The sequence below is a fragment of the Ambystoma mexicanum genome, chromosome 5q (assembly GCF_040938575.1).
Source record: "Ambystoma mexicanum isolate Mex_15411 chromosome 5q, UKY_AmexF1_1, whole genome shotgun sequence".
Taxonomy (NCBI): Eukaryota; Metazoa; Chordata; class Amphibia; order Caudata; family Ambystomatidae; genus Ambystoma; species Ambystoma mexicanum.
The window spans coordinates 189,586,983-189,611,487 of record NC_090933.1 but is presented as its reverse complement, the minus strand read 5'-3'; the positions used below and the strand labels follow the sequence as shown (position 1 = coordinate 189,611,487).

The 24,505-nt window shown below is 44.8% G+C and overlaps 1 protein-coding gene across 1 annotated transcript in view; it reads left to right on the top strand.

Moving 5' to 3' along the window:
• Nucleotides 1-24,505, top strand: part of ELOVL2 (ELOVL fatty acid elongase 2) — a 765,518-nt gene that overhangs the window by 702,635 nt on the left and 38,378 nt on the right. The window contains exon 7 of the mRNA XM_069620714.1: nt 4,940-5,074. Coding sequence (XP_069476815.1) covers nt 4,940-5,074 — 135 coding nt within the window. The remainder of the gene's footprint in view (nt 1-4,939; nt 5,075-24,505) is intronic.

Genomic DNA, 24,505 nt, shown 5'->3' with positions numbered 1-24,505 from the left:
AAAAAATAAATCCTAGAAATCCAGCAAAGCTGCTGAGGGACTCATTAGGTAAGGGAATTCAGCCATTTATGAGAATTCTCCCTAACAGCTCCCACTTGCTTGTGATTTGCCAGCCTTGTGCTTATCCTCTGCTACTACTATTACTGCCAGCATTCCAGCTCCTGTTCCAGCTCCTTCTGCTCCTGCTTTCCTGTGGGGGCCTTTTATGCCTCACAGGTTGTGTAATAGGTTTATTAGCCTCAATTTCCTGACTACTGCAATGGCTACTAGGCTTAATTGCCTGACTGCTACATCTGCGTGACTCTTCAGTCGTCTTCATCGTCTCTCTCGGATTCTGGGACTTGTAGTTTGATTTGACAAAATTATTTTCTTCTACTCTAAATTATTCATAAAAGTAGATTTGGTTCTCTTAATGCTTTTAGCAGAGAGGCTGTGAGATTTAGCTTTTAAAGAGGAAGATGGTTTAGAAAAGACAACATTTCCACAATCCTTTATATTGTACCCTTGGCAATGAGGAGGGTATTTAGTTCTAGATACCAAAAAGGGTCTTTCTTTTGGAATAGCTTGCTCAGATGTTACAACCTTAGGGTTTGCAACCTTAGATCTAATAGGAGGTTGAGAGACATTACAATGACAATAGGCCATAACCTCTTTTAGTACAGTGGTAAGTATCTTCCTGTCAGAAGAAAAATACAGTGTCTCATCCAACAGAATATCCTCACTACCCTGGGCCCTGTCTGCGCCGAGGTGATCCTCCAGTAAGTACACCACCCCAGGGTTGGGATTAGTAAGTGTCTGCCTTCCCCTGGACACCTAGGAGGAGACATTAGGCAGGGTTTCAGTGAGGGATCCCTAGGATTCTTCATAGGATATAGTTGTACCTGTCAACTTGTCAATGGGGGTATTTATTGAGGAAAGAGTTCCTCTAATCACCGTCCTCCTTGTTGTTTATTGACTCTGAGCTCTCGTCCAGGATAGACATAAGGTGAGTTGATCCAAAAAGGTCTGGAGTTTTTTTCCATAGCATTAGGAAGGAATGAGATATGCAGCAGGCATGTTAGTGTTTCTGGAACCTTAGAAACCAGTGTGCTCATTCCCCCAGAGATTTTGGGCAAAATCATAAGCGCCAGTTCACGCTTTATCACTGGGACCAAAAGAGACATGTGTGTGCAAGGTTATGTCTCTCATATGCCTAGATGGGTCATCAAAAGTATTGTCCGTTGGTCTATCGCTCCCCACCCTAGACCCTGTTAATGGGCCGGCCTGTCCAGCCCTCATGGTGTGAGGGTGCTCTGACATGTAGAGCGGCCTGTCATGGCCTTGCACACGCTGCGCAGAGCAGGGTCCCAATAAGGCTCTCAGACAGGGAGTTGGGAGGCAACTGGCGGGCGGGAAGCCGTCTGCTGGTATTTATTAGTTATATGCACGTGATCACAGCCATCCCCGTGGGTGACGTGCTGTGATCACCTGGAACACACACGTGGCTGCAGGTGCACCCTCGGGTGCCGAACTGCTGTCCCAACATCCCATGCCAAGGGTAAAGACAAATTAAACTGACATTAATTTACAGGGGGTTCATTCGACCATTACAATTTACACATATATACATAATCAGTTATCGGGTGACGGTAGTGCGTGTAGCACCCTGGTGGAGCCACCAACACAACAGTGAGCTGTCTGTTTACTAGGTCAATTTTAGAATATATGGGAACACAGTTCAAAACTACAGATTCCATCATTGTTCAGTGTTCACTGGGAGAATTAAGACTTTGAGGTGGGAGTATTTTATTTCATATGTTTAAACTTTGAGAGTAAATGTGATTTCAAGAGAGTAGAAATGACTTTTGTCCTTTGCAAGAGAGTAAAACGTTGTGCGACATCCAGGCGACGTGTGCAAAAACTGCATGGAAATCATTACCATTACCATGTGGCAGCTTTCTGCATCGTGACAGAATACACCTTTCATTATTTCTCTAAGGTCTGACCATTTGATCTATCCTGTATATATTTACATGTTGAAAACAAGAAAACAAAAAACAAAAAAACCTAGTCAATTACATAGTAAAGCAAACATAAATTGTATTGTGTGTTTTGAGGTTCGATAGCAGAATTGTCTTTTCATTTTTAAGGAAAGTCCTGATTTCCTGGAGCTATTACTGCCTAATGGTATCCCCAATGTTATTATGATGTGTAGAGAGGCAAGGACTCCATCCTAAATTCTATACCTAATCTCATGGTCAAATGGTTATTTGTATAGCATATATTTTGACAAAGTGCTGTACATACAACATATTTATCACAATTATCACCAAACCGAAGTTGGTACTCCTTTATCAACCTCGAAAGGATGAAAGGCTGTATTGGCCTTGCTGGGATTCCAATCTGCAACCTATAGGTCACACACAGATCGCAGCAACAGGCACTCAACTGGCTGAGCTGGCTTATTGGCCAACATCCTTCATAGGGTTGGTAAACTGAGTATCGACTGAGGCATTATAATCACAGTGCCTAGATGATGGACGAACCATGTATGAAGCCATACGTAAAGTTAAATACCTATCTTGTTTATCACAGGGATAGGTTTTGCTGAGTTTCTATTTTAATTACAAATGTAACTTTAATTTGTTTGTTTTTGAACAGCGCTTGCACTTCCTAGAGTGTCAGGTTTTGGAGGTTTAAATTGTAGCCTTTAAGATTTGAGAGGCTATCACACCTGTGATTGGTGTAATGACAATCACTCACACTTGAGCAAATACTCTGCTGCCACTGACCATTTACAGTATTGTACCCCATTGACTTCAAGGTTGAATGGACCGTGCATACTCAATTTTACACACTGTTTTTATAATTAGAGTGTAAATTAAATTATAAATGTAAAAATGATTTGCCTCTGCGTGATTATGCACACAACACAGGAACCCTGACAAATACAATTCAAATGTACCAGTCTCCAAACAGGTACAAACTTTAGGAGTCTATATAGATACTAGCCTAACTATGACAAAACATGTAAATGCCCTATCCTCTTCTACCTCATACACTTCCAAATGTATCACCCTCAGTCGCCAATTCCTCACGCCCACCAATTGCATCACCCTAGCTAGGGCCCTGATATTGTCCATATTGGTCTACTGCAATGTACTCCTATTAGGCACTTCGAACACCAACATTGGCAAACTTCAACTCATGCAAAATAAAGCCCTACGAGCAGCTCTAGGGCGCAAAAAGTCTGACCATATCTCGAAGATCAGGAGGGAGACTCACTGGCTACCAATCAAGGCTAGGGTTATCTTCAAATCTCTGTGCATTGCCCACAAATGTCTCGCCATGAAAGCACGTAGCTACATCAACAACTTCATAAGAAAAAAATAATCCAATAGACCACTCAGATCAAATGAAAAGTAGCTCTTTGCAGTCTCTCGCTATAACAGTTCAAAAGCCGGGGGAAGTAGCTTCCCAGTCATGGCCCCTAACTAATGGAACGCTCTACCTCTTCATATCAAACAGGAAGAATCCTTCCAAAGATTCGGAAAACTATAAAAAAAACTTGGTTCTTCAACCAATTTTAGTAAATGACCAATCAGCCACCTCAACCCTACATTAAATGCACATTCCAGTTTCAGTAACAATGTAAGCTCATGTAAGTGCAAGCTGTATGGTAACAAATGTATAATGTATGTAACACCAATGTATGAATTGTAACCAATATGTCTGTAACTACGCCTTGATACCCAAGGGGCTGTGCGTAAAATAAATGCAATAAATAAATAAATAAAATAAATACTGGTTTGCTTTCACTGGAAAAAGCATAATTTCTTTAAAAAGATTAATCCTCAATTGCAACTTAGTTTTCCATGTTATTAATTTGACAATCCTAAAATGCTAGGAAAATAAAGATGTACACTGCTTCTGTTTGCGTCATGAGCATCTACACACGACACAGCAGAAGCTGAATGGAAAGAAACCATTCCGTTTATCAGTGTGCAGTTTATTTTTTTGAAAGGCTTCAGAGAAATAAATTCTGTTTCAGAGGTTTTTCTCCATGGTTCGCAATTACATTTATGTAGATAAAAATCAAAAGAAACGTTCTGGTTTCTGTCAAGTAACCTGACCTTTGCACTGCCATCTGCTCTAAGCGTGTGCGTAAATGTACACAAGAAAATAATAAAGCTGGCGTATTCACAAGATTTTCACGCACAAAAAGGCCTGGTATGAACCTTAATTGGAGGCCTGCTTGGGGCACCCACTTTATTAGTGCAAGAGAGGTGGGGTTTCAATACATATCTTGGCGGGCACCCTCCTCACACGAGTGCAGGCAAACCAACACCCAGTGATGAATGGGGCCACATCAGCTGCATGTAGGCAGTCACTTGGGGAGTCAGTTCCTGGCAGGTCAGACTCCAAAGCGCAGCATGGCGATCGTGCCAGCTCCAGGCCTAGAGGAGCTGGGAGCAGCAATGAAGGATCTTTCAGTGTGGGGAGGGGCTGCAGGCAGCAGTCTGGGCTGTGCCACATTAGGGCTTCCCAGGCAGGAGTGTCTACCCCAGGCAGAGGTATCTCCCCCGGGCAGGAGCAGATCACGGTTGGGCATCTGGAAGGTCGGTGCCAGAGGCGTTGCTAGGGGGGCTTAGGGGGCTATAGCCCCGGGTCTTTTGGTTGTAGCCCTGGATAGAAGCTCAGGGACTACAACCAAATGGCTATAGATAGCCCCGAATCCCACCAGTCCCGATATTAGCTTAGCCCCTGATCTTTCCCAAACCTAGCAATACCCCTACCAGCCTTACTTTGGGAAAGGGACCACTTTTTAAAGAGTTCATGTTTAGCCTTTGCCTCATCCTATCAATCTAAGTTCCTCAGTCCCAAAAGAAGCAAACATATTTGAAAGAAAAAATACAACCATGAATGTAGTTAACTGTTTATCTGACATTTTGTTTTTTAGATCCAGTTCCTGATGACTATAACGCATACACTAAGCGCCGTCGTTAAGCCCTGTGGATTCCCTTTTGGTTGCCTGATCTTCCAGTCTTCTTACATGACCACACTGGTTATCCTGTTTATAAATTTTTATGTAAAGGTAAGTTGTCCTGGTTAACTACCAATGTTTCTTTTGTGTTAATAACTCCCTTTCATTTTCAGTAATTTCTAATTCAGTGAACCCACACATTCTTCAATGGTCTGGTGGTGTCTAACTCTAAAGCACATTCGGTTTCCATGTTTAACTTTAGTAAGTGAATTAGACATCTCTCCTGCTTCTCCCTTCCCCCACCCTCTTCTGTGTGACCGCCCCCCCCTCCCTCCCTTGATGTCAGTGATTGGGCCGCAGCCCGTTGTGAATGGAATCCTGGGTTTACCATTATCATCTACACCCTGCCTCAGAGCCTTCTTTATCTCTGGGCTTCCGAGGCAGAGGTGAATCAAGGTCCCCGTTGGTCTCCTACTACTTCTACCTGTTTGAGTCTCATGGGCATGAGAGCCTTGGTGCTACAGTGCACGCTCTCTCCTGCTGCCCCTTTCCCTCATCCTCTTCCGTGTGACCGCCCCCCTCCGTCCCCTGATGTTGGTGATTGGGTTTACAGCCCTATTTAAATTCAGGCAAAAGGGCAGCCGCCCTGCCCGGCAGCCCCCTGGGCTAAGGACTCCGAGGCAAAGGACAGCTCCAGATGATGTCTGCAGAAGACGCAGTATGCCGGCAGCTGTCAACCAGCAGCGACTACCAAGGTAAGGGTGGTGGGGCTGGGGGTGATAGCAATCACTGAACCCCATTTAACTGACCCACCCCTCTGATTACATATTTTCAAAAATAGCCCACGCTGGTATGATAGTCATATCCTGCACTTTTATGTTAATAATTCTCTGGGATAACCTTTTACCTTTCCCAGATTACCATATGTCACCCCTAGACAGAATTGTAATTGAACTGTGAGATTAGCCTTACATGATGTCTAGTCATAATTGTGAATTTTAGCATGTGTCACATCTAGATAGAACTGTGAAGTTTAGCAGGCTCCACATCTAGATAGAACTGTGAAGTTTAGCATGTGTCACATCTAGATAGAACTGCGAAGTTTAAAATGCGCCACATCTCGATAGAACTGTGAAGTTTACCATGCGCCACTGTTAGTCTAAAATTCTGCAAAATTCTTTGTGCAAGTCTGAGTCACGAGTCAAAGAATAGCAAACGTTTATTCACTTCAAACGGACCCACGTTCCACTATGTCTGCAGACATCCATTGAGAAATTAAGCAATTACATTGTGGTTCACATATCCTTATAAACAGTTTCTGGTTGGCTTAGGTTCTCAAATTCCAGACGGTTTATGATGAGTTTCTGCAACATATACATTTTTCTGCTAAATACCTACATCTCTTATCTACGTCACATTTGTACAGATTTACTGTTCGCAGAGTTACAAGGTTCAGCCCGATCCCAGAGCAAGGAGACACTCCCAGTATCTAATCTATGTTTGCCTTGACTAAAAGTCGCTGTGCATCTGCGGCTCGGCAGTTTGTTTAACTTCTTCCTTCCTGTAATGTACACAGTATGTCGGGTTCTATGTTAATTATTGGTATATACATCTGCAGACTTGTGCAATTAACTTTGGGAGATGGGGAACGGGAAGACATATAATATCTCTTCTCTATCTTAGTCATGCCTGGTGATTCAAGGTTTGAGCCCTGCAAACACTGAACTAATCATTCTTTGCAACAACATGTTTTCTGAAGGGCTCAGCAGTTTTCAGGCTGCGAATATTCAAGCTGGCAAATGGAATAAAACACAAAATGGGGCTGAATGCACAAAATGGAGTCTGAGAGTGAGCAATAAATGTGAGAACTTAGACTAACACAACTGGATGCCGTTTCACAAACCCTGCTTTTAGCCTAAGTTAACACATTTAGATCCAACACAATCATAATCATCTAAATCAATAGTCATACATTGTTTCATCTGCATATCCTGCATAATCAGTGCATTAGTCACATTAACCGGAGGACAAGGATCAGGTTTCAATTGTTCCAAAACCTTAGAACAGCAATTACACAGCATGGAACCTAAAACCGGTAGACATTGTATACAGCATCAACAAAACAACCCCAACCAATATTGCAAGCGCTGAGAATATTTTAAACAGATTACAAGCCCAGATCCCAATATCCAAGCTACCTTCATCAACATGAATTTCAGATCCCAGTGTGTGTAACCTTTTGATACGCACAGTAGGGGAGGAATCGGGTGTGTACATACAGCATGCTGACCCGGCCATTTTGCAAACTCCTCCGCGCTCAGCTGGCATGGTGTCTAACACCATCCGATTTTGAAGAGAAACCAATCTAATAGCCCTCTGTTCTAACGTCATATTGAACAATATATCGGTGGTCTCATTAATTGTTTTCTCCAATACTCGGGCCAATTTTCTGATATCTTGAGAGTTTATCACTTGGCCCCAGAGGGAAGGATTGATTCTGCCACATCCTCTAATATTTGAAGAGGTGTGTCATCATCGAACCCCCTCCTAGGGCAATGTTTCAATATATTGCAGTTGAGGTCTAGTAAACCCCTGGCAATAGTATCCATAAGTAACATATTCCCTTCCAATCTTTGTGTAACCATGGATACGCTTGCTTCCCACAAAGTAGATGGATCCGCCCAATGTATAAGGGCCTTGTCTCATTCACCAAAACCGCAGTGTGCATACAGTTGTCATATGTATCCATTCACCAAGAACCATGTTTACTTAAACAAAATGGTACAGTGTCAGGATTATTGTTGATGGTGTAAGTTGGAGGACAAGGAGTTGCTTTCCTATTTCCTACTGGTGACATTGGAAATATCATCATCGGTTGGTATGGCCTAGAGATTCTTTTTGTAACTTTGGTAGAGGCAGTGATGGTAGTGCTCATATTAGCAAAGATAGAGCATCGCAGAGGCAGTAACACCTGTTGATTAAATGCATTGATATTTGTCCCATCAAAGTTACCAGTGGTGCTATTATTCAATTTACCAAAAAACAGAGCCCTAAAGGAAGCATATTAAGCGGTTGAAAATGGGAGAGGATATATGTACCAACCTAAACATTTCTCCCCATGCTGGGGGAGGTGAGACCATACCCAACAATTGGTCCCGTTTAGGACCGCATGAGTAGCTGTCATGGCCACAGGCCACAGAACACAAAAACCACACCATCTAGTTATGCGGGCAATGGGTCACTTGACTCACTTATGTCCTTTTGGGACCTATAAACACAAGGGCCCTGGCTGGCTGGACTCAGTCCTGGCGCCTTTTGCGCCAGGCTCATATAGAGATGTGAGCAGGAACACTTTATTTCAGTGCAGGAGTGTTTTTAATTTTACAAGAACCTTCCAGGAGCTGCAAGCCTTAATTCCAGAGAACATCCTCATGTGCTGACTCATCGGGTGTTGCTCCCTAGGCCTGGTTTTGATGTGCTGACTCATTGGGTGTGGCAGGGTATGGCAGGCAGGTTGAACCTGGTGGGTGTGGTTTCAGAAGCTCAGCTATATAAGCTGTTCCATCCTTAAGGCCGGTTCTTCACGTTACTGTGCACTCGTGTGCAACGTGACGCTCACCGCCGCTTGGGCCAGTTTACTTGCCTTTGAAACCAGGCGTTCTCCTGCATACTCACCTCCAAAAAAACGGTGCTTCATCTCTTCATCTGCAGACTCATCTCCTGACATGCAGTGATCTTGATCCCAACGCTGCAGCACCGCATCCACGAACTTGGACCCTGTGAAGAAGAAGAAAGACAAGGTTAGAACATCTGTCCTAGGGCCGCGCCGCATTTGAACCCCACGCGCCCCCTAGTTAACAATTTAGCAGCTACTGTACCACTGCAGCTTCGTTCCTCATTCCCTATGGCTGTCGCCTCGAGCTCCGCAGCTTCTGCCGGGCCGGCAACATCCCCTGAAAGGGAAAAAAGCAAAAGAGCAAACATCAAAAGTGGAACGGACAGCAATACAAGACAACGTACTTTACAATGCAACAAAAACAGACGAGAAAAGACAAATGCAAACAGGAACACTTACCTGAAGTATAGTGGCTTAGTCGCAGCAGGACTGGACTACCACTTGCAAGGGACCAGTGAAGGAACTCGGTCCAGATCATACAAGCGCCCCTGCCAGAAGCAGCAAGACGGAGTGCTCGCCAAAACTAATCAACAGGTGAGCTTTCCAGGGACAGCGCATGCCACGGGTACCACGGTTTGGGAGAAGGGGTCTGAAAGGAGATCAGGCGCACAAGCTGGTATACTCACGCCCCCTATTCTCCACGCAGGAGCAGTCCCGAGCAGCATCACCTATTACCACCAGTCACCACATAAGCGCAGAGGTCGAAGTCGGACCCGAGCCACCTCACCCCGGGAGGGCTGCAACCGTGCCCCAACGCCTGCGCAGAGACCAGGTGAGCATAATAGTAGCATTCATTATTCTTATGAGGGTGTTATTGCGATGCCCCTCTCTGTGCTGAAGATCAAGGGGGTGAAGTGTATGGGAGTGCACATAAAAAGGAGACAGGGTAGTCGAGCTGACTACGGGCAACAGAGTTAAGGGGGTGAAAGCTTTCCAAAAAACATAACACAGGTATCAATATGAGTACAATACAATAGTTATTATCAGACATTTGTCTCTAGTTGACAATGATCCTTTAGACCTGGTCCCTCCAGTGGCAATACTTTCCATGTCCTCGTTCCTGCGTGCCCCAAACAGAGGCATAGGGCCTCATTACACGTTAGGCGGTAACCATGGCGCTATTAGCGCCATGGTTGCCGCCGGTATTTTACTGTGTCCGCCTTGGTGGATGGCGGAATTACCACCCTACTCCAAGGTGAGCGGGGGCGGTAATTCCCCATTCACCAAGCCCTTCCCCATTCCCATTTTTGCCCCCATAGGGCATAATGGGAATGGGGAAGGCGCTAATTACGGTACCGCCAATTGCGGTACTGTAATTAGCACCAAGGTCCCTTTGCGGCACCCTACTTTAACGGCTGGTAAAACCAGCCGTTAAAGTCGGGTCCCGCAAAGGGAACTCGTAGTAAGGCGGTAAGGGTTAACGGTCACCGGTAGCATTATCGGTGACCATTAACCCTTACCGCCTTCCGTGTAATGAGGCCCACAGTCTTTCAGTGTCCGTTAAGAAGCCTCACTGAAACAGGCTCTATAAGTTCATCCGTGGGTGGCACCTGACCACATGGGCAATCTTGCTTGTAGTCTTCCTTTCCCTGCCCCGTCTACCTCCAGGTGTCTTTGGCAGGTATAAAGGGAATATAGTTGGTTTCTTGTGGGTGCAGTATTCTTCCACACTTTCCTACTTACAAAAAGTCATTCCCTAGCTATTTCCGTGGCTGATGGTTATATCTGGACACTCCGGGCACAGAGTGATCCGTGAACAGGGGCTCAGTATCTGGGGCAGGATGTGAACAATCGGGCTGCTCAAACTCAAGATCAGTGTATTTGCTGTCAGTGAAAGGTACATAGTTGTGTTCAGATCTCCTACCCCCTCCTTTTCCCACTTGTCAGAGGGCAAAGGCAAGGGCACTCGTTTTAGGTGTGCTGCATGGATCCAGTGCTTTTTTCCCGTCCACTCGAACAGCCGTCTGAGTGGCCAGTAGCACCAGATAGGGTTCTTTCCAGCGAGCTGCAAGGCTGAATTTTTGCTCAAAATCTTTGACCAAGACGTAGTCCCCAGGTCGAATGCAGTGACCAGGGCCCACGTATCTCTCGGGCAGTGCTGCACGAACCTGCTGGTGAATCAAACGCAAATTTTGAGTCAACTGGTCACAGTAATCAACCGATAATGGGTATTCAATGTCAGACAGTTTCTTAGGCCTGGAGGCATTCCATAAATTAGCAGGTCTCCCCATTACTAATTCATAAGGAGAAAGTCCTGTTTTTGCTTGAGCTGTGGTTCTCTTGGACAATAGAGCTAGGGGTAGGGCATCGGGCCATTTTAGTTTACTGTGTGCACACGCCTTCGCTAGCTTGTTCTTAAGGATGCCATTGTGGCGTTCAATCAAACCGGCACTCTGATGATGTTGCAGGAGTGAAATCGCTTCTTAATCTGTAACCCTTCACACACCTGTAGTATTATGACAGCAATAAAAGGAGGTCCATTGTCGGACCATATTACTCTAGGTAACCCAAATCTAGGAAAGTAATCTTTGAGCATGACTTTTGCAGTTGACATAGCAGTATTATCCTTCAAAAGGAAGGCCTCAACCCATTTGCTGAATGTACATATTACTACCAACACATATTTGTAATTTTGGCATCGTTCCATTTCAATAAAGTCAAAATGGATCACTTCGAATGGCATGGAAGGAGGTTCCCTTAGATGCTGGCGTTCCCTCCCCAATGTTGTGCTGTAGACAGATCATGCAGTTATGAGCTAGCCATTCCGCAATTTTGTGGATGTTGTCATTCTTCCTTACTTGGTCTAAATGTTTACAAATACCTTTTGGTATAGCAAATGTGAGCTGGCCCATGTGCCATAGTAACTACAGCTGATACATACGCGTTGGGCAACATCCATCTTTGTCATGATCAACCCAACATCCTTCATTATCCAACCCCGCTGGTCCAGAACCCTATTGTTAAATGTTCTCTGCTGCGGCCTCAGCCTAAATTTCTGTCACTCTGCTAATGCCCTCTTCCATCATCCCACTCTCAGCGACCCACCTGGCAGATTCCAATACATACATTCCTGATTGTGGGTCTGTGGCAGTTTGCTTGGCTATTCTGTCTGCAAATGCATTCCATTTCCAAATATCATCAGTAATTCTCTGGTGTGCTGCGCATTTCATTATGGCCAGTTGTTTAGGAAGAGCCAATGCTGACAAGAGTTGCACTATCAAGGGACCGTGTTGAATCTTAGTGCCATGAGATGTTAAAAATCTCCTCTCGCCCCATAGTCTCCCGAAGTTGTGAGCTACTCCAAAGGCATACTAGCTGTCAGTATAAATATTTACTCGGATCCCCTGGGATATCACACAAGCTCTATAGTCAAAGCAATTATTTCTGCAGCCTGGGCAGAATTGTGAGGAATTCAGCTTTCGACAATGGTGTCTAAGGTGGTGATTGCATAGGCAGCAGTAAAAGTGCCGTCTGGGAGTTTAAAACAAGAACCGTCACAAAATATTTCCCCATCTGGGGATGGCAAGGGTATGTCGCTCAAATCAACCCTCCCTTTTTGTGTCCTGTTCAGTGACATAGAAGCAATCATGATTGGTGCCATTAGTACTGTCCTCAGTTAGAGGAGGTAAAAGCTCGACCGGATTCAAAGAACTGTATCTCTTAATTTTGATGTGGGGTAAAAATAGGATGAGCTTGTATCTCGTATGAGCCGGGCAGATGTGAGATGCTGAGTTGGCATTCTATTTAGTAGTAGATCTACCTAGTGAGGCACCATCACGGTTAAGGAGTGACCCAAAACCATGCCCTTACTTTGTTTTACTGAGGCGGCGGCAGCAGTCCCAGCCTAGAGACATTTCGGCAAAGTGCATGCAACAGGGTCTAACGTGGAGGAAAAATAGCCGCATGGTCTGTTTTTTCCTCCATGTTCCTGTGTCAAAACAGCCAAAGCACAACCATCTTTTTCGTGCACAAACAACACAAATTCTTTTGCATAATTTGGTGTGCCCAATATTGGCGCGGAACATAGAGCAATTCTGAGCAGATCAAAAGTATCCTGACAAACTGTATCCCAAGGTAGAGGTAAAGCTACATCTTTTCTCGTCAGTGTTAACAAAGGCTTTATTAAAAGGGAAACATTTGGAATCCATTGCCTGGAATAGTGAGCCATCCCGATAAAAGCCCTAACCTCTTACTGAGTATTTGGTACTCCCATGTCAAAGATGGTTTGTATCCTTTCAGGTGCGAGGCGCCTACCCTCCTTCGACAGGAGGTACTCTAAGTAGGTGACCTCCTGTTGCCAATACTGGAAGAGGGTTTATGACCATTGTGAGCTAGATGTTTCAAATTGTACCCTCTTTACAAGGGCTCTCTGAATCTGCAGCGATAAAAAAGTCATCTATGTATTGTATTAGCGTGCAAGAGGAAGGCAATTCAAGCGTATCTAGTTGTTCCTTGAGGGCCCTACTGTAAATGCTAGGACTTTCTGTGTACCCCTGCGGTATACGGGTGAAAGTAAAGGAACGTCCCCCAGGGTAAAAGCAAACAAATATCTGCTATCCGGGTGTATGGCTATGCTAAAAAATGCATTTTTCAAGTCAATGACTGTAAAATGAGTAGCCGTTGCGGGGATCGTGGTTAGAATGGTAGCGATGTCAGGTGCAATGGGAAACTGGGATGAAACAATCTTATTAATAGCTCTCAGATCAATAACAAAATGGTAAGGTAATGATGCCTTGTCATCTTTCTTATAAACAGGCAAAATCGGGCTATTACATGTGCTACCAGAAATTACGTCTATCACTCTTTGATGTACGAGATCAGAGACAATACTTTTAAGTGCCTGCTCACCAACAACTGAAACTTTATATTGGGGAATGCGTGGCAATGTATGTGACACTGGTTTTCTAAACAATGTGTACTGGTTCAACATTTAGAATTCCAACATCATTGTCATTAATTGCCTGAAGATGTATAGGCACTTGGTGCAGCTCACTGGGTAAAGGTAAAGCCATGATATGTGAGGTGGAATTCCGCTGGGGAGAAATGGTCAAGTATAATCCATCCGGAGAACAGTAAATTACTGCGTGTAATTTTTTCAATAAGTTGAACCCCAGCAGATTTTCAACGCAGTTGGTCGTTAACAAAAGGGGGCACGAGTCAGTGAAAGGCCCTAAAGAAATCGGCACAGGTTGGGAGACCGGGCTTACCACTGGGGTACCAGAGAACCCTACTGATACATGTTGTTGCCCTGAAAGGGGAATATCTGGAACCTTTAAGTGGTCAATAGAGCATTTTTGAGCTCCTGTGTCCACCAGAAACGTGTTCGCCCTAACCCCAACTTTCATTTTTACGTAGGGTCCTTTCTGGTCTACAGGGATAGGGGTGGGTTCCAGACCCTGCTTTGGGCTGTCCTAGTGAAATAAAATATTGTCTGATGTAAAATCATCAGTAAAATAAGTGTGGGTAGTGTTGTCGAAAATGTTTGTGCCCCATGTATTCTGCTGGCCATCTTGATTTCCGACATTATTGTCATATTGCTGGTTCTGGGCAAACTGATTTCGATTTGGCCCCTGCATGCCATTTCCACGTGCTCTCGACTTTCTACTAGACATCCCATTCGCTTTCTTCTGGAGGATCGGACTCTGTGCCCTCCAATGGCCCCCTCGTTTACAATAGGCGCACTGGTTGACATTCACAGTTCCCACGTGTGGGGTAAACTGTCTTCTGGGTTGGACAGTCCGTCCCCTTGCACCCCTTGCAATTTGCTGCAAAAGCACCCTAGTGTTTAAATCAACTTATTTATTTTCAATCTTTTCCTTCTCACTGTTCACTTTATTTTCATAATACTGGGCCATATGTAGGATTTCGGATTGTGATTTAGTCTGCCATGCACTTTCAGAGGCAGTGATTTGAGACTGAGGGCCCGATTCTCAACTGGTGTTAAGTACCGAAAAGGTCGTTAAAAGCATTAACAACCTCTTCGGTACTTAAGACCTATTCTGAAGGTGGCGCATTCTTCCGAAGTCGGTAGGAATGCACCACTTTCAGAATAAATGTGGCGGTTGCAATGATGGGTTGGAAACCAACCTATCAACCACCACATTCGTTACCTGCCTCTTTAGACTGGTATTTTTGTGGCACTCCTCCAGTTTTAAATGCTCGCTAAAGTGGCGCACAGATACGGTACCATTTTGGTGCCGTTATTCTGGAGGAGTGCCACAAGAAGCCTTGTTGCAGTGTAAGGTGTATATGAACACTTTCATATACACCAAAGTAAGCAGCTTCAACATTGCAGTATACAACATTGAAGCTGCTTACTTTGGTGTATATAAAAGTGTTCATATACACCACATGGGTGCATATGAACACTTTCATATACAAAGTAAGCAGCTTTAACATTGTATCCTGCAATGTTGAAGCTGCTTACTTTGATCTATATGAAAGTGTTCATATACACCGCAAGGGTGTATATGAATACTTTCATATAGACCAAATTAAGCAGCTTCAACGGTGTATCCTGCAACGTTGAAGCTGCTTACTTTGGTTTTTATGAAAGTGTTCATTTACACCTGTGTTCTCTGCAGCAGTTTTGTAAAATAACAAATATATTTTACAAAAATGCTGCCAAGATTTCAGGATTGTGCCGGTTAAGAAAAACATGGGCAATGCTGAAGGTGCACTGTCATGCACTATAAGGACTCCCAGGCCCACTTGTGAATACTGGTGGAGCCTTGGCGTCTTTAGCACGTTCACTGCACCAAGTTAAGAATCGGGCCCTGAATGTCGGGCAATAGTCCATGTACAAATTAATCAACAAATACTCTTTTCCCAGGTTCAGTACTCCAAGCTTGGCCACTGAAATCCAAAAACGCCAATATAAATTCGCCCACATTTAGATAATGTATCGCTGGAGTGGAACACACTATGCCTTCATCAGTAAAAGAAATTGTCATATTTAGCTTCGTCATTAAATCTCGAACCCAGAATATTAACTGGTTTCTGCCATTAATACAATAATGGAACAGACATGTCACACTCTCCTATAGATACTGGAAATTCATCAGTAAAAGGAACTCTTCTTGTAGCTCCAGAGAAGCCTGGCGCATTCATGGTATTTCCCGATAATGGATATTTTCCCTCTCATATACATGAGTGAGTTGCGCCCGTGTCTACTAAAAAAGAAAAAGATTTGCCTCCTATGGTAACATCAACCCTTGGTTCCTCTTGGGTGTCTGGTGTCACCGATAGTACTGAACACAAATTCGCCCTGTGAGCTGTCCTATTGTGGGTACATACTTATCCCCATACCCGTAAAAGGACTTCCTCACACCATAGTGACACCCCCTGCTCTAGGAGTCAATAACTGTCCCATGTTTGCACTCTGCTGTATCTGAATGGGTGCATGTTGTGACTGCCCTTGTGGCAGATTCAATGGTGCTTGCTGTGGTTGCAATGCCTGTTGTATTTGTGGCACTTGTGCTTGATGCACTGTCTGATTTTGGGCAAACCATCCCTAGCTTGTAAGCTATATGCTGGAGGATAAGCTGTCCCCCCTCTTGAGGATTGCTCATTCTGTAAATACCCTTGGTTTCCACATGTACGCACGATGTGCCCTGTCAATCCGCATGTCCAACATATAGGAGGTGCTCTTCTGACTAGCCCCCCTTACCCCTCATGATTATCATTCTGCACATTCTGAATCCCACCTTGGTTATTTTGGAAACCACCCCTGATTACTCTGAAAACCACACCTTCCTCTGTAGCCCATTCCTCTGCCTCGCGGCATAAACCCATTCCCTCCTTGGTCCACCTGGCATTGATTATTAGCCTGCGATGTACCCACTGCTTGCTGCATTCCCAGTACGTCTCCTCTTGTCAGTACCACCCCTTTTATGGCATACTTTGCCAATTTTTCCGAACTAACTTGGCTTCCTCAAGTTTTCTAGCATCTTCCTTCTTCTTATTTTTCTCTTGTCACAGCCGGCAGTGATGCTATAATCTACTGCATCTCTGCCCATGGCTTTTCTTCCATTCCTACTAGTTTCTTAAGCTGTCTCTGTACCTGTTCTGGCAATCCCTCACACAAAATGTGGTAAAATACTGGCACTGATTTCCCCCATGGCTCCCTCATTTCCAAAGTCCAGCGTTCCAGAATTTTTTGAATGTAAGCAAGCGGATCTTCGTCATCTTTCATCTTACGTGCCATAATTGCACCCATATCTGACGTATCAGGATAATGTACCCTGAGTGCCCTCCAGATGCCTGCTCTGGTATTATTAAATGGCTCTCCATCATTAGCTGTATTCTGTGCCGTGACGCTTGAGTAACCTGCTCTTGTCCAAATGTCATCAGCCCTTTCACCAAGAATGGCTGCTAGGACACCTGTAATGTCCCCTATTGCTAGAGTATTTCCTCCTGTCATCTTCTCTAGCTCATAAATCCATGTTCCCGCCCCAGCCGTTAAAATGGGAAGTTTGCACCTTAAATTATCCTTATTCATTTGTGGCCAGGGAATATACTGCATTCTGGCCCCTCCTTTCTCCAATAAAGGGAACTGTGTGAACCCAAATCCGCAATCGGCTCCCATCGTCTGCCTATCCATAGTGGGGAAAATGGTTCCCTCTTGCCTTCTACCTGACAATAACCTCAGCCTGTTCACATATGGTGATGTCTCTCCCTTCTCACTGTGCAATCATCCTATAGGTCGCTCTGGGCACGCCATGGGATCTGGCATCCTATCTATAGGCTGCTCTATATATCAGACCATTCACTTTCTTGTTTGCAGACATCCCTCGGGACCACACGCACTTTCTCCCTCCTCCCCACAGAAGGATTCTCTCTCTTCGTCTGACATATCTAGTCCCCAACTAGTATGGCTCTCATCTCTTTCATCGCTATTTAAGGTCGACTGTCTAAGGACAAGGCTCTATGCTCGAGACTGAACAGACTTCCTTTGCCTTGTGATTGGGTGACTATAGGTCTATCTCCAGTGCTCCCTATCTCAAAGTTCTCATCTAATGTAACTTTGGATGGCCCTGACATTGCTCCCTACGATGGGAGGAACTCCTCTAGGGTTATCCTAGATGGTTATCCTAGATGGTCCTGCCATTACTCCCTGTGATAGTAGGAACTTCTCTATATGACTCCATGATATTACTGGACTCGGCTCCATTAACTCTTTCTGAATGCAATCAATAACGCGTTCCCTCTGTCAGGTTTATCCTAGCAGGTGTAAGGGCACCTGCGAGCAGAGCACGTCTGATGCACCGGCACATGCAGAGTTGTGCTGGTGCATCCCACGTCCCCATCCCCATTCAGCCCTATGGGGCAGAATAGGGATGAGGAGGCCCTTGATTCCGGCACCCGAAAATGGGCAAGTACAGGGTCCGCTTAACTAGGCATGACCCGGTTCTTGCCTATTCACGGGTGCCGGAAAAAATGCGACTCCGGCGGCAGCCGTGCCGTTTTTAATGGCACGGCTACCGCCAGAGTTGTAATGAGGCCCTATTTCAACTTATACATTTGGTTGTTCACTCTTCTCCTCTTTGTAAGACCTTAAAGATCTCCTCTTTTCTCTTACTTTCCTCTAGACTATCGTCACTGCTGTAAGTAGGCGGTCATATATCGGATTACTATATCCTGTCGCCGCTTTTAGTTCCCTTAACGGATGCAATCCTTCACCTTTTGTACTATCGTCATTTACTTCGGGCGAGGTAAGGGGAGCAGAAGGCTCAGCACCTTCCTCCCTGCACTGATTAAGCATCCAGTCCTCGAGAGGCGGGTCTTCCCATTCCTCCTGATACATCTTCCAAAGCTCTAAACTAGCTAGACTTTTCTCCAGTTTCTTCCCTGTGTACGCAGTGTGCAAGCATGTGGTCATGCGTTACAAAACCGCCTTTGACAGCGATCCCCCTTGTGGCCATGGCATGAACATTTTGTCTGTTGTACTCTTTACCCATTCTGCACTATATTGTTTGAACTTGGGTGCATGGTTTGGCAGTGTCTTGCACATGTGCATCAGTGGAGTAACATCCCCCATTGTGACAAGTCTCAATTGACTGTCAATAATACCATTGATTTACACAAATAAGTTTCATAAAAATAACAAATATGAGTACGCTCCACCAGTGGCTGCTCAAAGCCTCTAATTCTGAATGATCCCAACCTATCTGTTCAGAAGGCACCAAAAATGACTAAAACATAGACAACAACGTTTGATCACTTGTTTAACCTCACAATTTACTTTTGTTGCTATTCAACACCTCTTTTTAACTACGAAATACACAAACAGACAGACTAGTCGACTTTACATATATCTCATCATGATACTCCTTTTCTCTTAGACCCTAAAATACCCTGATTGGAGTTTGAGCCATTCCCTATCATAAACCTGTTTATGTGCCACCTTGGGTTTTGAAATGACTCCTTCTAAAACTCCTTGAGCTAGGACACTGGGCTCTTTGACGCTCCTTGCCATATCTTTGATGCTCCTCATCATATATTAAACAACCCCCCGTTACATTTCTTTTACCACAATCCCCATTCCCTTATTTTGCCAGTCCTCTCAATCTACTCACCATTCGCTTTCCAACTCAAGATCCTCGGGATCGCCCCTTCCTCCAATCGACCACGGTGGCCTTCGGTCCGCTCAGCACCTGTGGAAACCAGGAGGGATTTCATGAAAGAGGGACCTGTCCCACCTGTATTGATTTTCTTGCAAGAGTTCTATATCAGCCGCTCTCCAAAGGAAAACTTGCGATCATCCTGCTAAATGGCAGAGGATGTCTGATTTTCCGAAAACACTAAGAGTCTACTAACCGACGGACCTGAACCATCCTCTTTCTGCTACTGAGTGAACCCTAGGCCCTTTAAAACGAGGTAGCGCAATCTGAGATGGATGGGGATCCAGACCTTACTCTTGCACCAATAATCAGACCGACTTAGGAAGTTGGCAGTTTTAATTGCAATTTTCTAAAACAGGGCATCAACGGACGCAGCACAATCATAAGTCTCTCGACGTTTCCGATGAAAAAACACATATAACAAAAACTCGTCATCACTGACGTCATACTACGTGGCAAAATAAGAAAACCTACTAGGGGATGTCATAGGCTTAAAGGGAACATCTAAGTATACTTTCTATGGGGGACTGGGCTGTGATTGGTCTCTAAGTTCAGGTGGACAGCTATGCCCACCCCTAATGCAAGTCACCTTCTGTGTCATGAAAATACACAACGTTTCATTGGCTTTCAAACTATAGGGCTCTTTGCTATGTGGCCCTCTACAATTGGTTGACACGCTTGTACCATTCCGGAATATTCCACTCGCTAGCAGCATGCAAGCTGACACCCCAGGTACTGGAGGGATGGCTTGGTCATGCCTCCCCATCCAATTAACCCAACATCCATCATCACTCCTACTGTCTGCCATTCAATTAGTCCTTTGAACTCAGCCTTGCAAGTATCACTGTGCCTGGGAATAAAAGGGAATGTGAGCATGGCCTTATCTTCTGGTCTCGGTGTAGCACGCCCCAAGTGTATTTCCAACTTGACCATGTGACAACAGACCGTGTTTTGAGCTCCTTCATTATATTTAATACTATTAAATGAATAAAACCTGGCGCTTCTAGTGTTTTTCGATTACACCTCAATTGGAGCTCTGCTCGCTTCTCACGTTCATTGTATCCTCACGAATAAATAGCCAGTTTCTTGGCTGCCCCTACCCTGGACTCTGTGCCAGACAAGCCTTCTCAAATCTTCCTTCGCCGTCAACTGTTTTATTCAACTGCGCCACACTTTCAGCCCTTCTATTCACGGGGTCCAAGTTTGCTAAAATGCATCGTGGAACATCCAGATTCTATACACACGTTGATATTGGCGGCACCACCTGCAGTCTATTTATTACGTATAGCCAGCCTCATGATTAGTCTACTTGTGTTTCAGCACTGTACAATTATAAAGAGGCTTTGCATTTTATTCAGTGCTCTCTGCATGTGCAATCTTCATTTTGCTCATGAAACGTTACTCAATTCTTTACTTCGCCATCAGACTCTATAAGGTCTATTCACCTTCTTCATTGGCATCTCTTCTGGGTGAGTCATTTCTGCTTTATGTGACACCACCACTCTTCCCTTTCGTTCATCTTCACAACTTTTCTGGAATCTCCTTCAGAAGACTGTCATTTCTTCGCGGATACATCATATAGAGTTTTCTCAATGGATACCTCGTTTCAAGGACTCTTCGTGGTATAGGTGCCATCACTGTCATTGCGGTGTTGCAATTTACAGTTTCCAACATATAGCCAAAATGGCGGCAAGACTTTCGGTAGAGGCACTTGGCTCCTCCTCTACAAGCCTTTGACAGCATATGCTGGTCAGAACTAGCAGAGGTTTTAACTGCCTTTGGGGTTGGGCCTAACTTTATAAAGCTAGTTTTCGCAAATTTGTATTGTCCTCATACATCCATTACAATGAATCGCAAGCTGTCTGAACCGATCCCCATTCATCAGGGCACACGTCAAGGCTGTCCCCTGATCCCTCTACTATTCACCCTAGCCCTTGAGCCCCTAATCATGAAAGTATGTCGCAACCCTTTGAACACAGGGATTGATACAGGCACGACTACACACAAACTGGCCAGATTTGCCAACAATATCATTTTTCTGATGACTAATCCCGCATCTACACTTTCAGCAGTTATCTTAGAGCTGAATTTATTTAGGCTGATCTCGGGGTCCGCTATTAATTACAGTAAATCGGCGGCTCTCAACATTTCCATGCCTCAGGCAGACTTGAAAAATTTACAATAAACCTTCATCTGCAGAGGATAAGATCAAATATTTGGCGATTTCCCTCAAACGATCCCACAACACTCCCTTTTGACCTAACTTTCAAGGCCTTCTCTGTGAAATCTTTCAGGACCGTTGGAAAAACACTGGGATCTCCTAGTTTGGCAGGTGCTTTGTGTATGGTAGGCCCAAAACCCGACCGATAAAAACAATCCTGCTGGGGGAAAGTGCACGACTGTTCCCTGCTTTGTCTTTCTTCAGCTGCCATATTGTGTTGCCCCCTTCAAGGACCTTTAAATTTGCATCAAACCCCCACAAGGGCAAAGCCGGTGGGACGAAAGGGCGCGGGTGTTAGCGCCAGCAGGGTTCTGCTTGCGCTATTTGCCTTTATTCAGCTGCTGTATTGTGGAGCCCCGACCACCCTCAAGGACCATTGAAATTGCATTAACCCCAATGAGGACTAAGCCCGTGGGGGAGAGGGCACGGGAGTTGGCACCAGCAGGGTGTTCACAATCAGTAGAAACACCCAGCCTATCTGGAAGACGTAACTGTTGAAAGGCCTTCCTGACCGCAGTTAGGAAGGAGCAGTCCCTGCTTTATCACATTTGCTGACACCGACACCAACACCAGATGAAGTTTCAGAAGAATCTACCGAGAGGATTCTGAAGACTCGAACAGCGGACGAAAGCGGCCAGGGTTCAGTGATAGCGACAACGGGCGCTAAAGCAGGTGAAAGCTAAGGCGGGCGGCAATGTGTTTTCAATACTGGTAAACACTACAGACAAGCTCTTGACCCCCAACTGGAAATGGTCCCATAGAGTGGCTTGCAAAAACTGAATGTATTTTAAAAAGAACACTCTTCAAATTCTGGCGTGCTTTTTCGTCATGTTAACTCCCTTCGTACCGGCAATATTTGCTCCTGCACCCGAACACTTATCCAAATGGAAATTCCTGTTTTTAAAAAGGAAAATGCCATCATCAATTAGGACGACCTTGCCATGTGTCCTTGAGACCAGCACCATTAATCCTGCAAGGCCGCTGGGGGAAGCCCACTCTCTTTTCTGCAAGATTCATCAGTTCCTTAGATCATTCAATGCCCCCGATAGGATAAGCCCACTCACTCATACGACAAATGTACAAAATCTGGGTGTCATACTGGGCACTGGCCTATTAATGATTGGTCAATGATTCCTATCGACCAACCAGGCCCTGGGAGACCCCCGCAACAGCCCGCCCCTGCACTCAAACATTGGTGGACCTGCGGCCACAGCAGAAGCTAATATTCTTTATATTGACACTTCCACTTTTACTATTGTGACTCCAGCAATTTCTGTTACACTAGCTACCAGCCAGTGCTCTTTGGAGTACCACCAAATCCTGATATCACTAAGACTATTGTACAAAGCAGAGGCCGGGGGGTGTATACATCCACTGAAGATAGACAGTACCTGCGAGCCTCCGGTTCCTACTAAGCAAATCCCCGGCCCGCAGGGTCCTCACAAGGGGGAATTGTTGGGTGGAGAACATTTCCATACTATAAACAGCGGAAATGCGGCTGAGTGGATGGTGGCCCCACCAACAGCAGAATATCTAGTCCTTCACCCCCCTGTGAGAAAGCAACAAGGCACACACTTGAACAGACTGGTGGCCCAGTGACTAAAGAGTGCCAATGTAGCATTATTTTATCTGAACTCTTGATCCTAAAGAAGCTAGTTTTATCCTTGTTTGACGCAGTCAGGAAGGGAGTGGATAAGAGGGGTCTGCCACACAGCCTAGAGGGTGGGAAAAGGGCCCCAAAGATACTGGCAAAAGCAGGTTCTCATCTGCCTGAAATTAGCCATAATAACATCAGAACGGCCTAGGGTGGGAGGGGTCTTACCAGTGGAAATAAAGCAAGCATTAACACCATAAGGGTCTCAGCTGACAAAGGATCTACATCCACAGTGGTTCTAAGTGGCTGTGAGAGAGTACACAAGAAATTGCTTCCCCTCCATTGATGCAGATCTCTGACCCGAAGGCAGACGGCGCACTCAAAGTTAAAGCTAGTCCTGACAAGGTATCAAGTAGGAGGGGTTCTCTCCCATTGATACCAATCGCCAAATTCAGCAGGCCTATAGCAGTTCAGGCAGGGGGCTCAATATATTTACATAAGGTCCTCAAATTGGCCTGAAGTCATCACGACCATAGGGAAGCACTTTTAAACAAATGCATACACTGGATTCGGGTAGTAAGGGGATGTCTATTCATAAACAGGGAGCAAATTGCAAGGTGTACTAGGATTTGCCAACAGGGGGAACATGTCTTTGACTCTATTAGAATCGATTTTAAGGACCCAGGCTTGCCTACGGGCATACTGAACTTTGACAGGAGATGCCATTGTCCGGAAAACATTGCAATTGAACTTAGTGCTTACTCTCTGGAAAACATGCTACAGTGGACTGTGCTCTCGGGACCAAATACTGTGCAATTGGGGAAAAGGACATTGTGTGATCCCCCTGGACAGACCCCTATGGCAACCAGTGTGCTAATGTCACAGAGACCTTTTTCTAATCTATATTGAGAAGCCCCTGCCATGAATTGAGCCCCCATGGGACAAAACTGGACCCTAGGGTCATCGCACCTAACCTTATTTAACTCCATTATGAATTAAATGTTTTTGAAATCTTTGTAATATTTTATATTTGTTGTGAAATACTTTTAAGCTTAATGCTCAAATAAAGTGAAATGATGATGAAAAACAATCTAAGGAATCAATAAGGAGTGCACGATTTTGCAAGGAAAACAAGATTTATTGCATGCAAATACGTCCAGGAGGGTTAGTCAGCTCTGTGGAACTAAAACCGCACTCGGCACGGCCATTACAATTTTTATAGACAAACCACAAAACAACATTTGTTAAAAATATCAAGTACATGTTAATCCCACACTCCCCATTGGGGAGCCCCTATAAAGAAATCTAAACTAAGCCTATACAGCCAAAACCCATTGGTCAGTAACCTTTGCATGATCATTTAAATGCTACCCCTATGGATGACCCAATTGTACAGTCAGCAAAAAATACTCAGTTTTAATTGGACAAC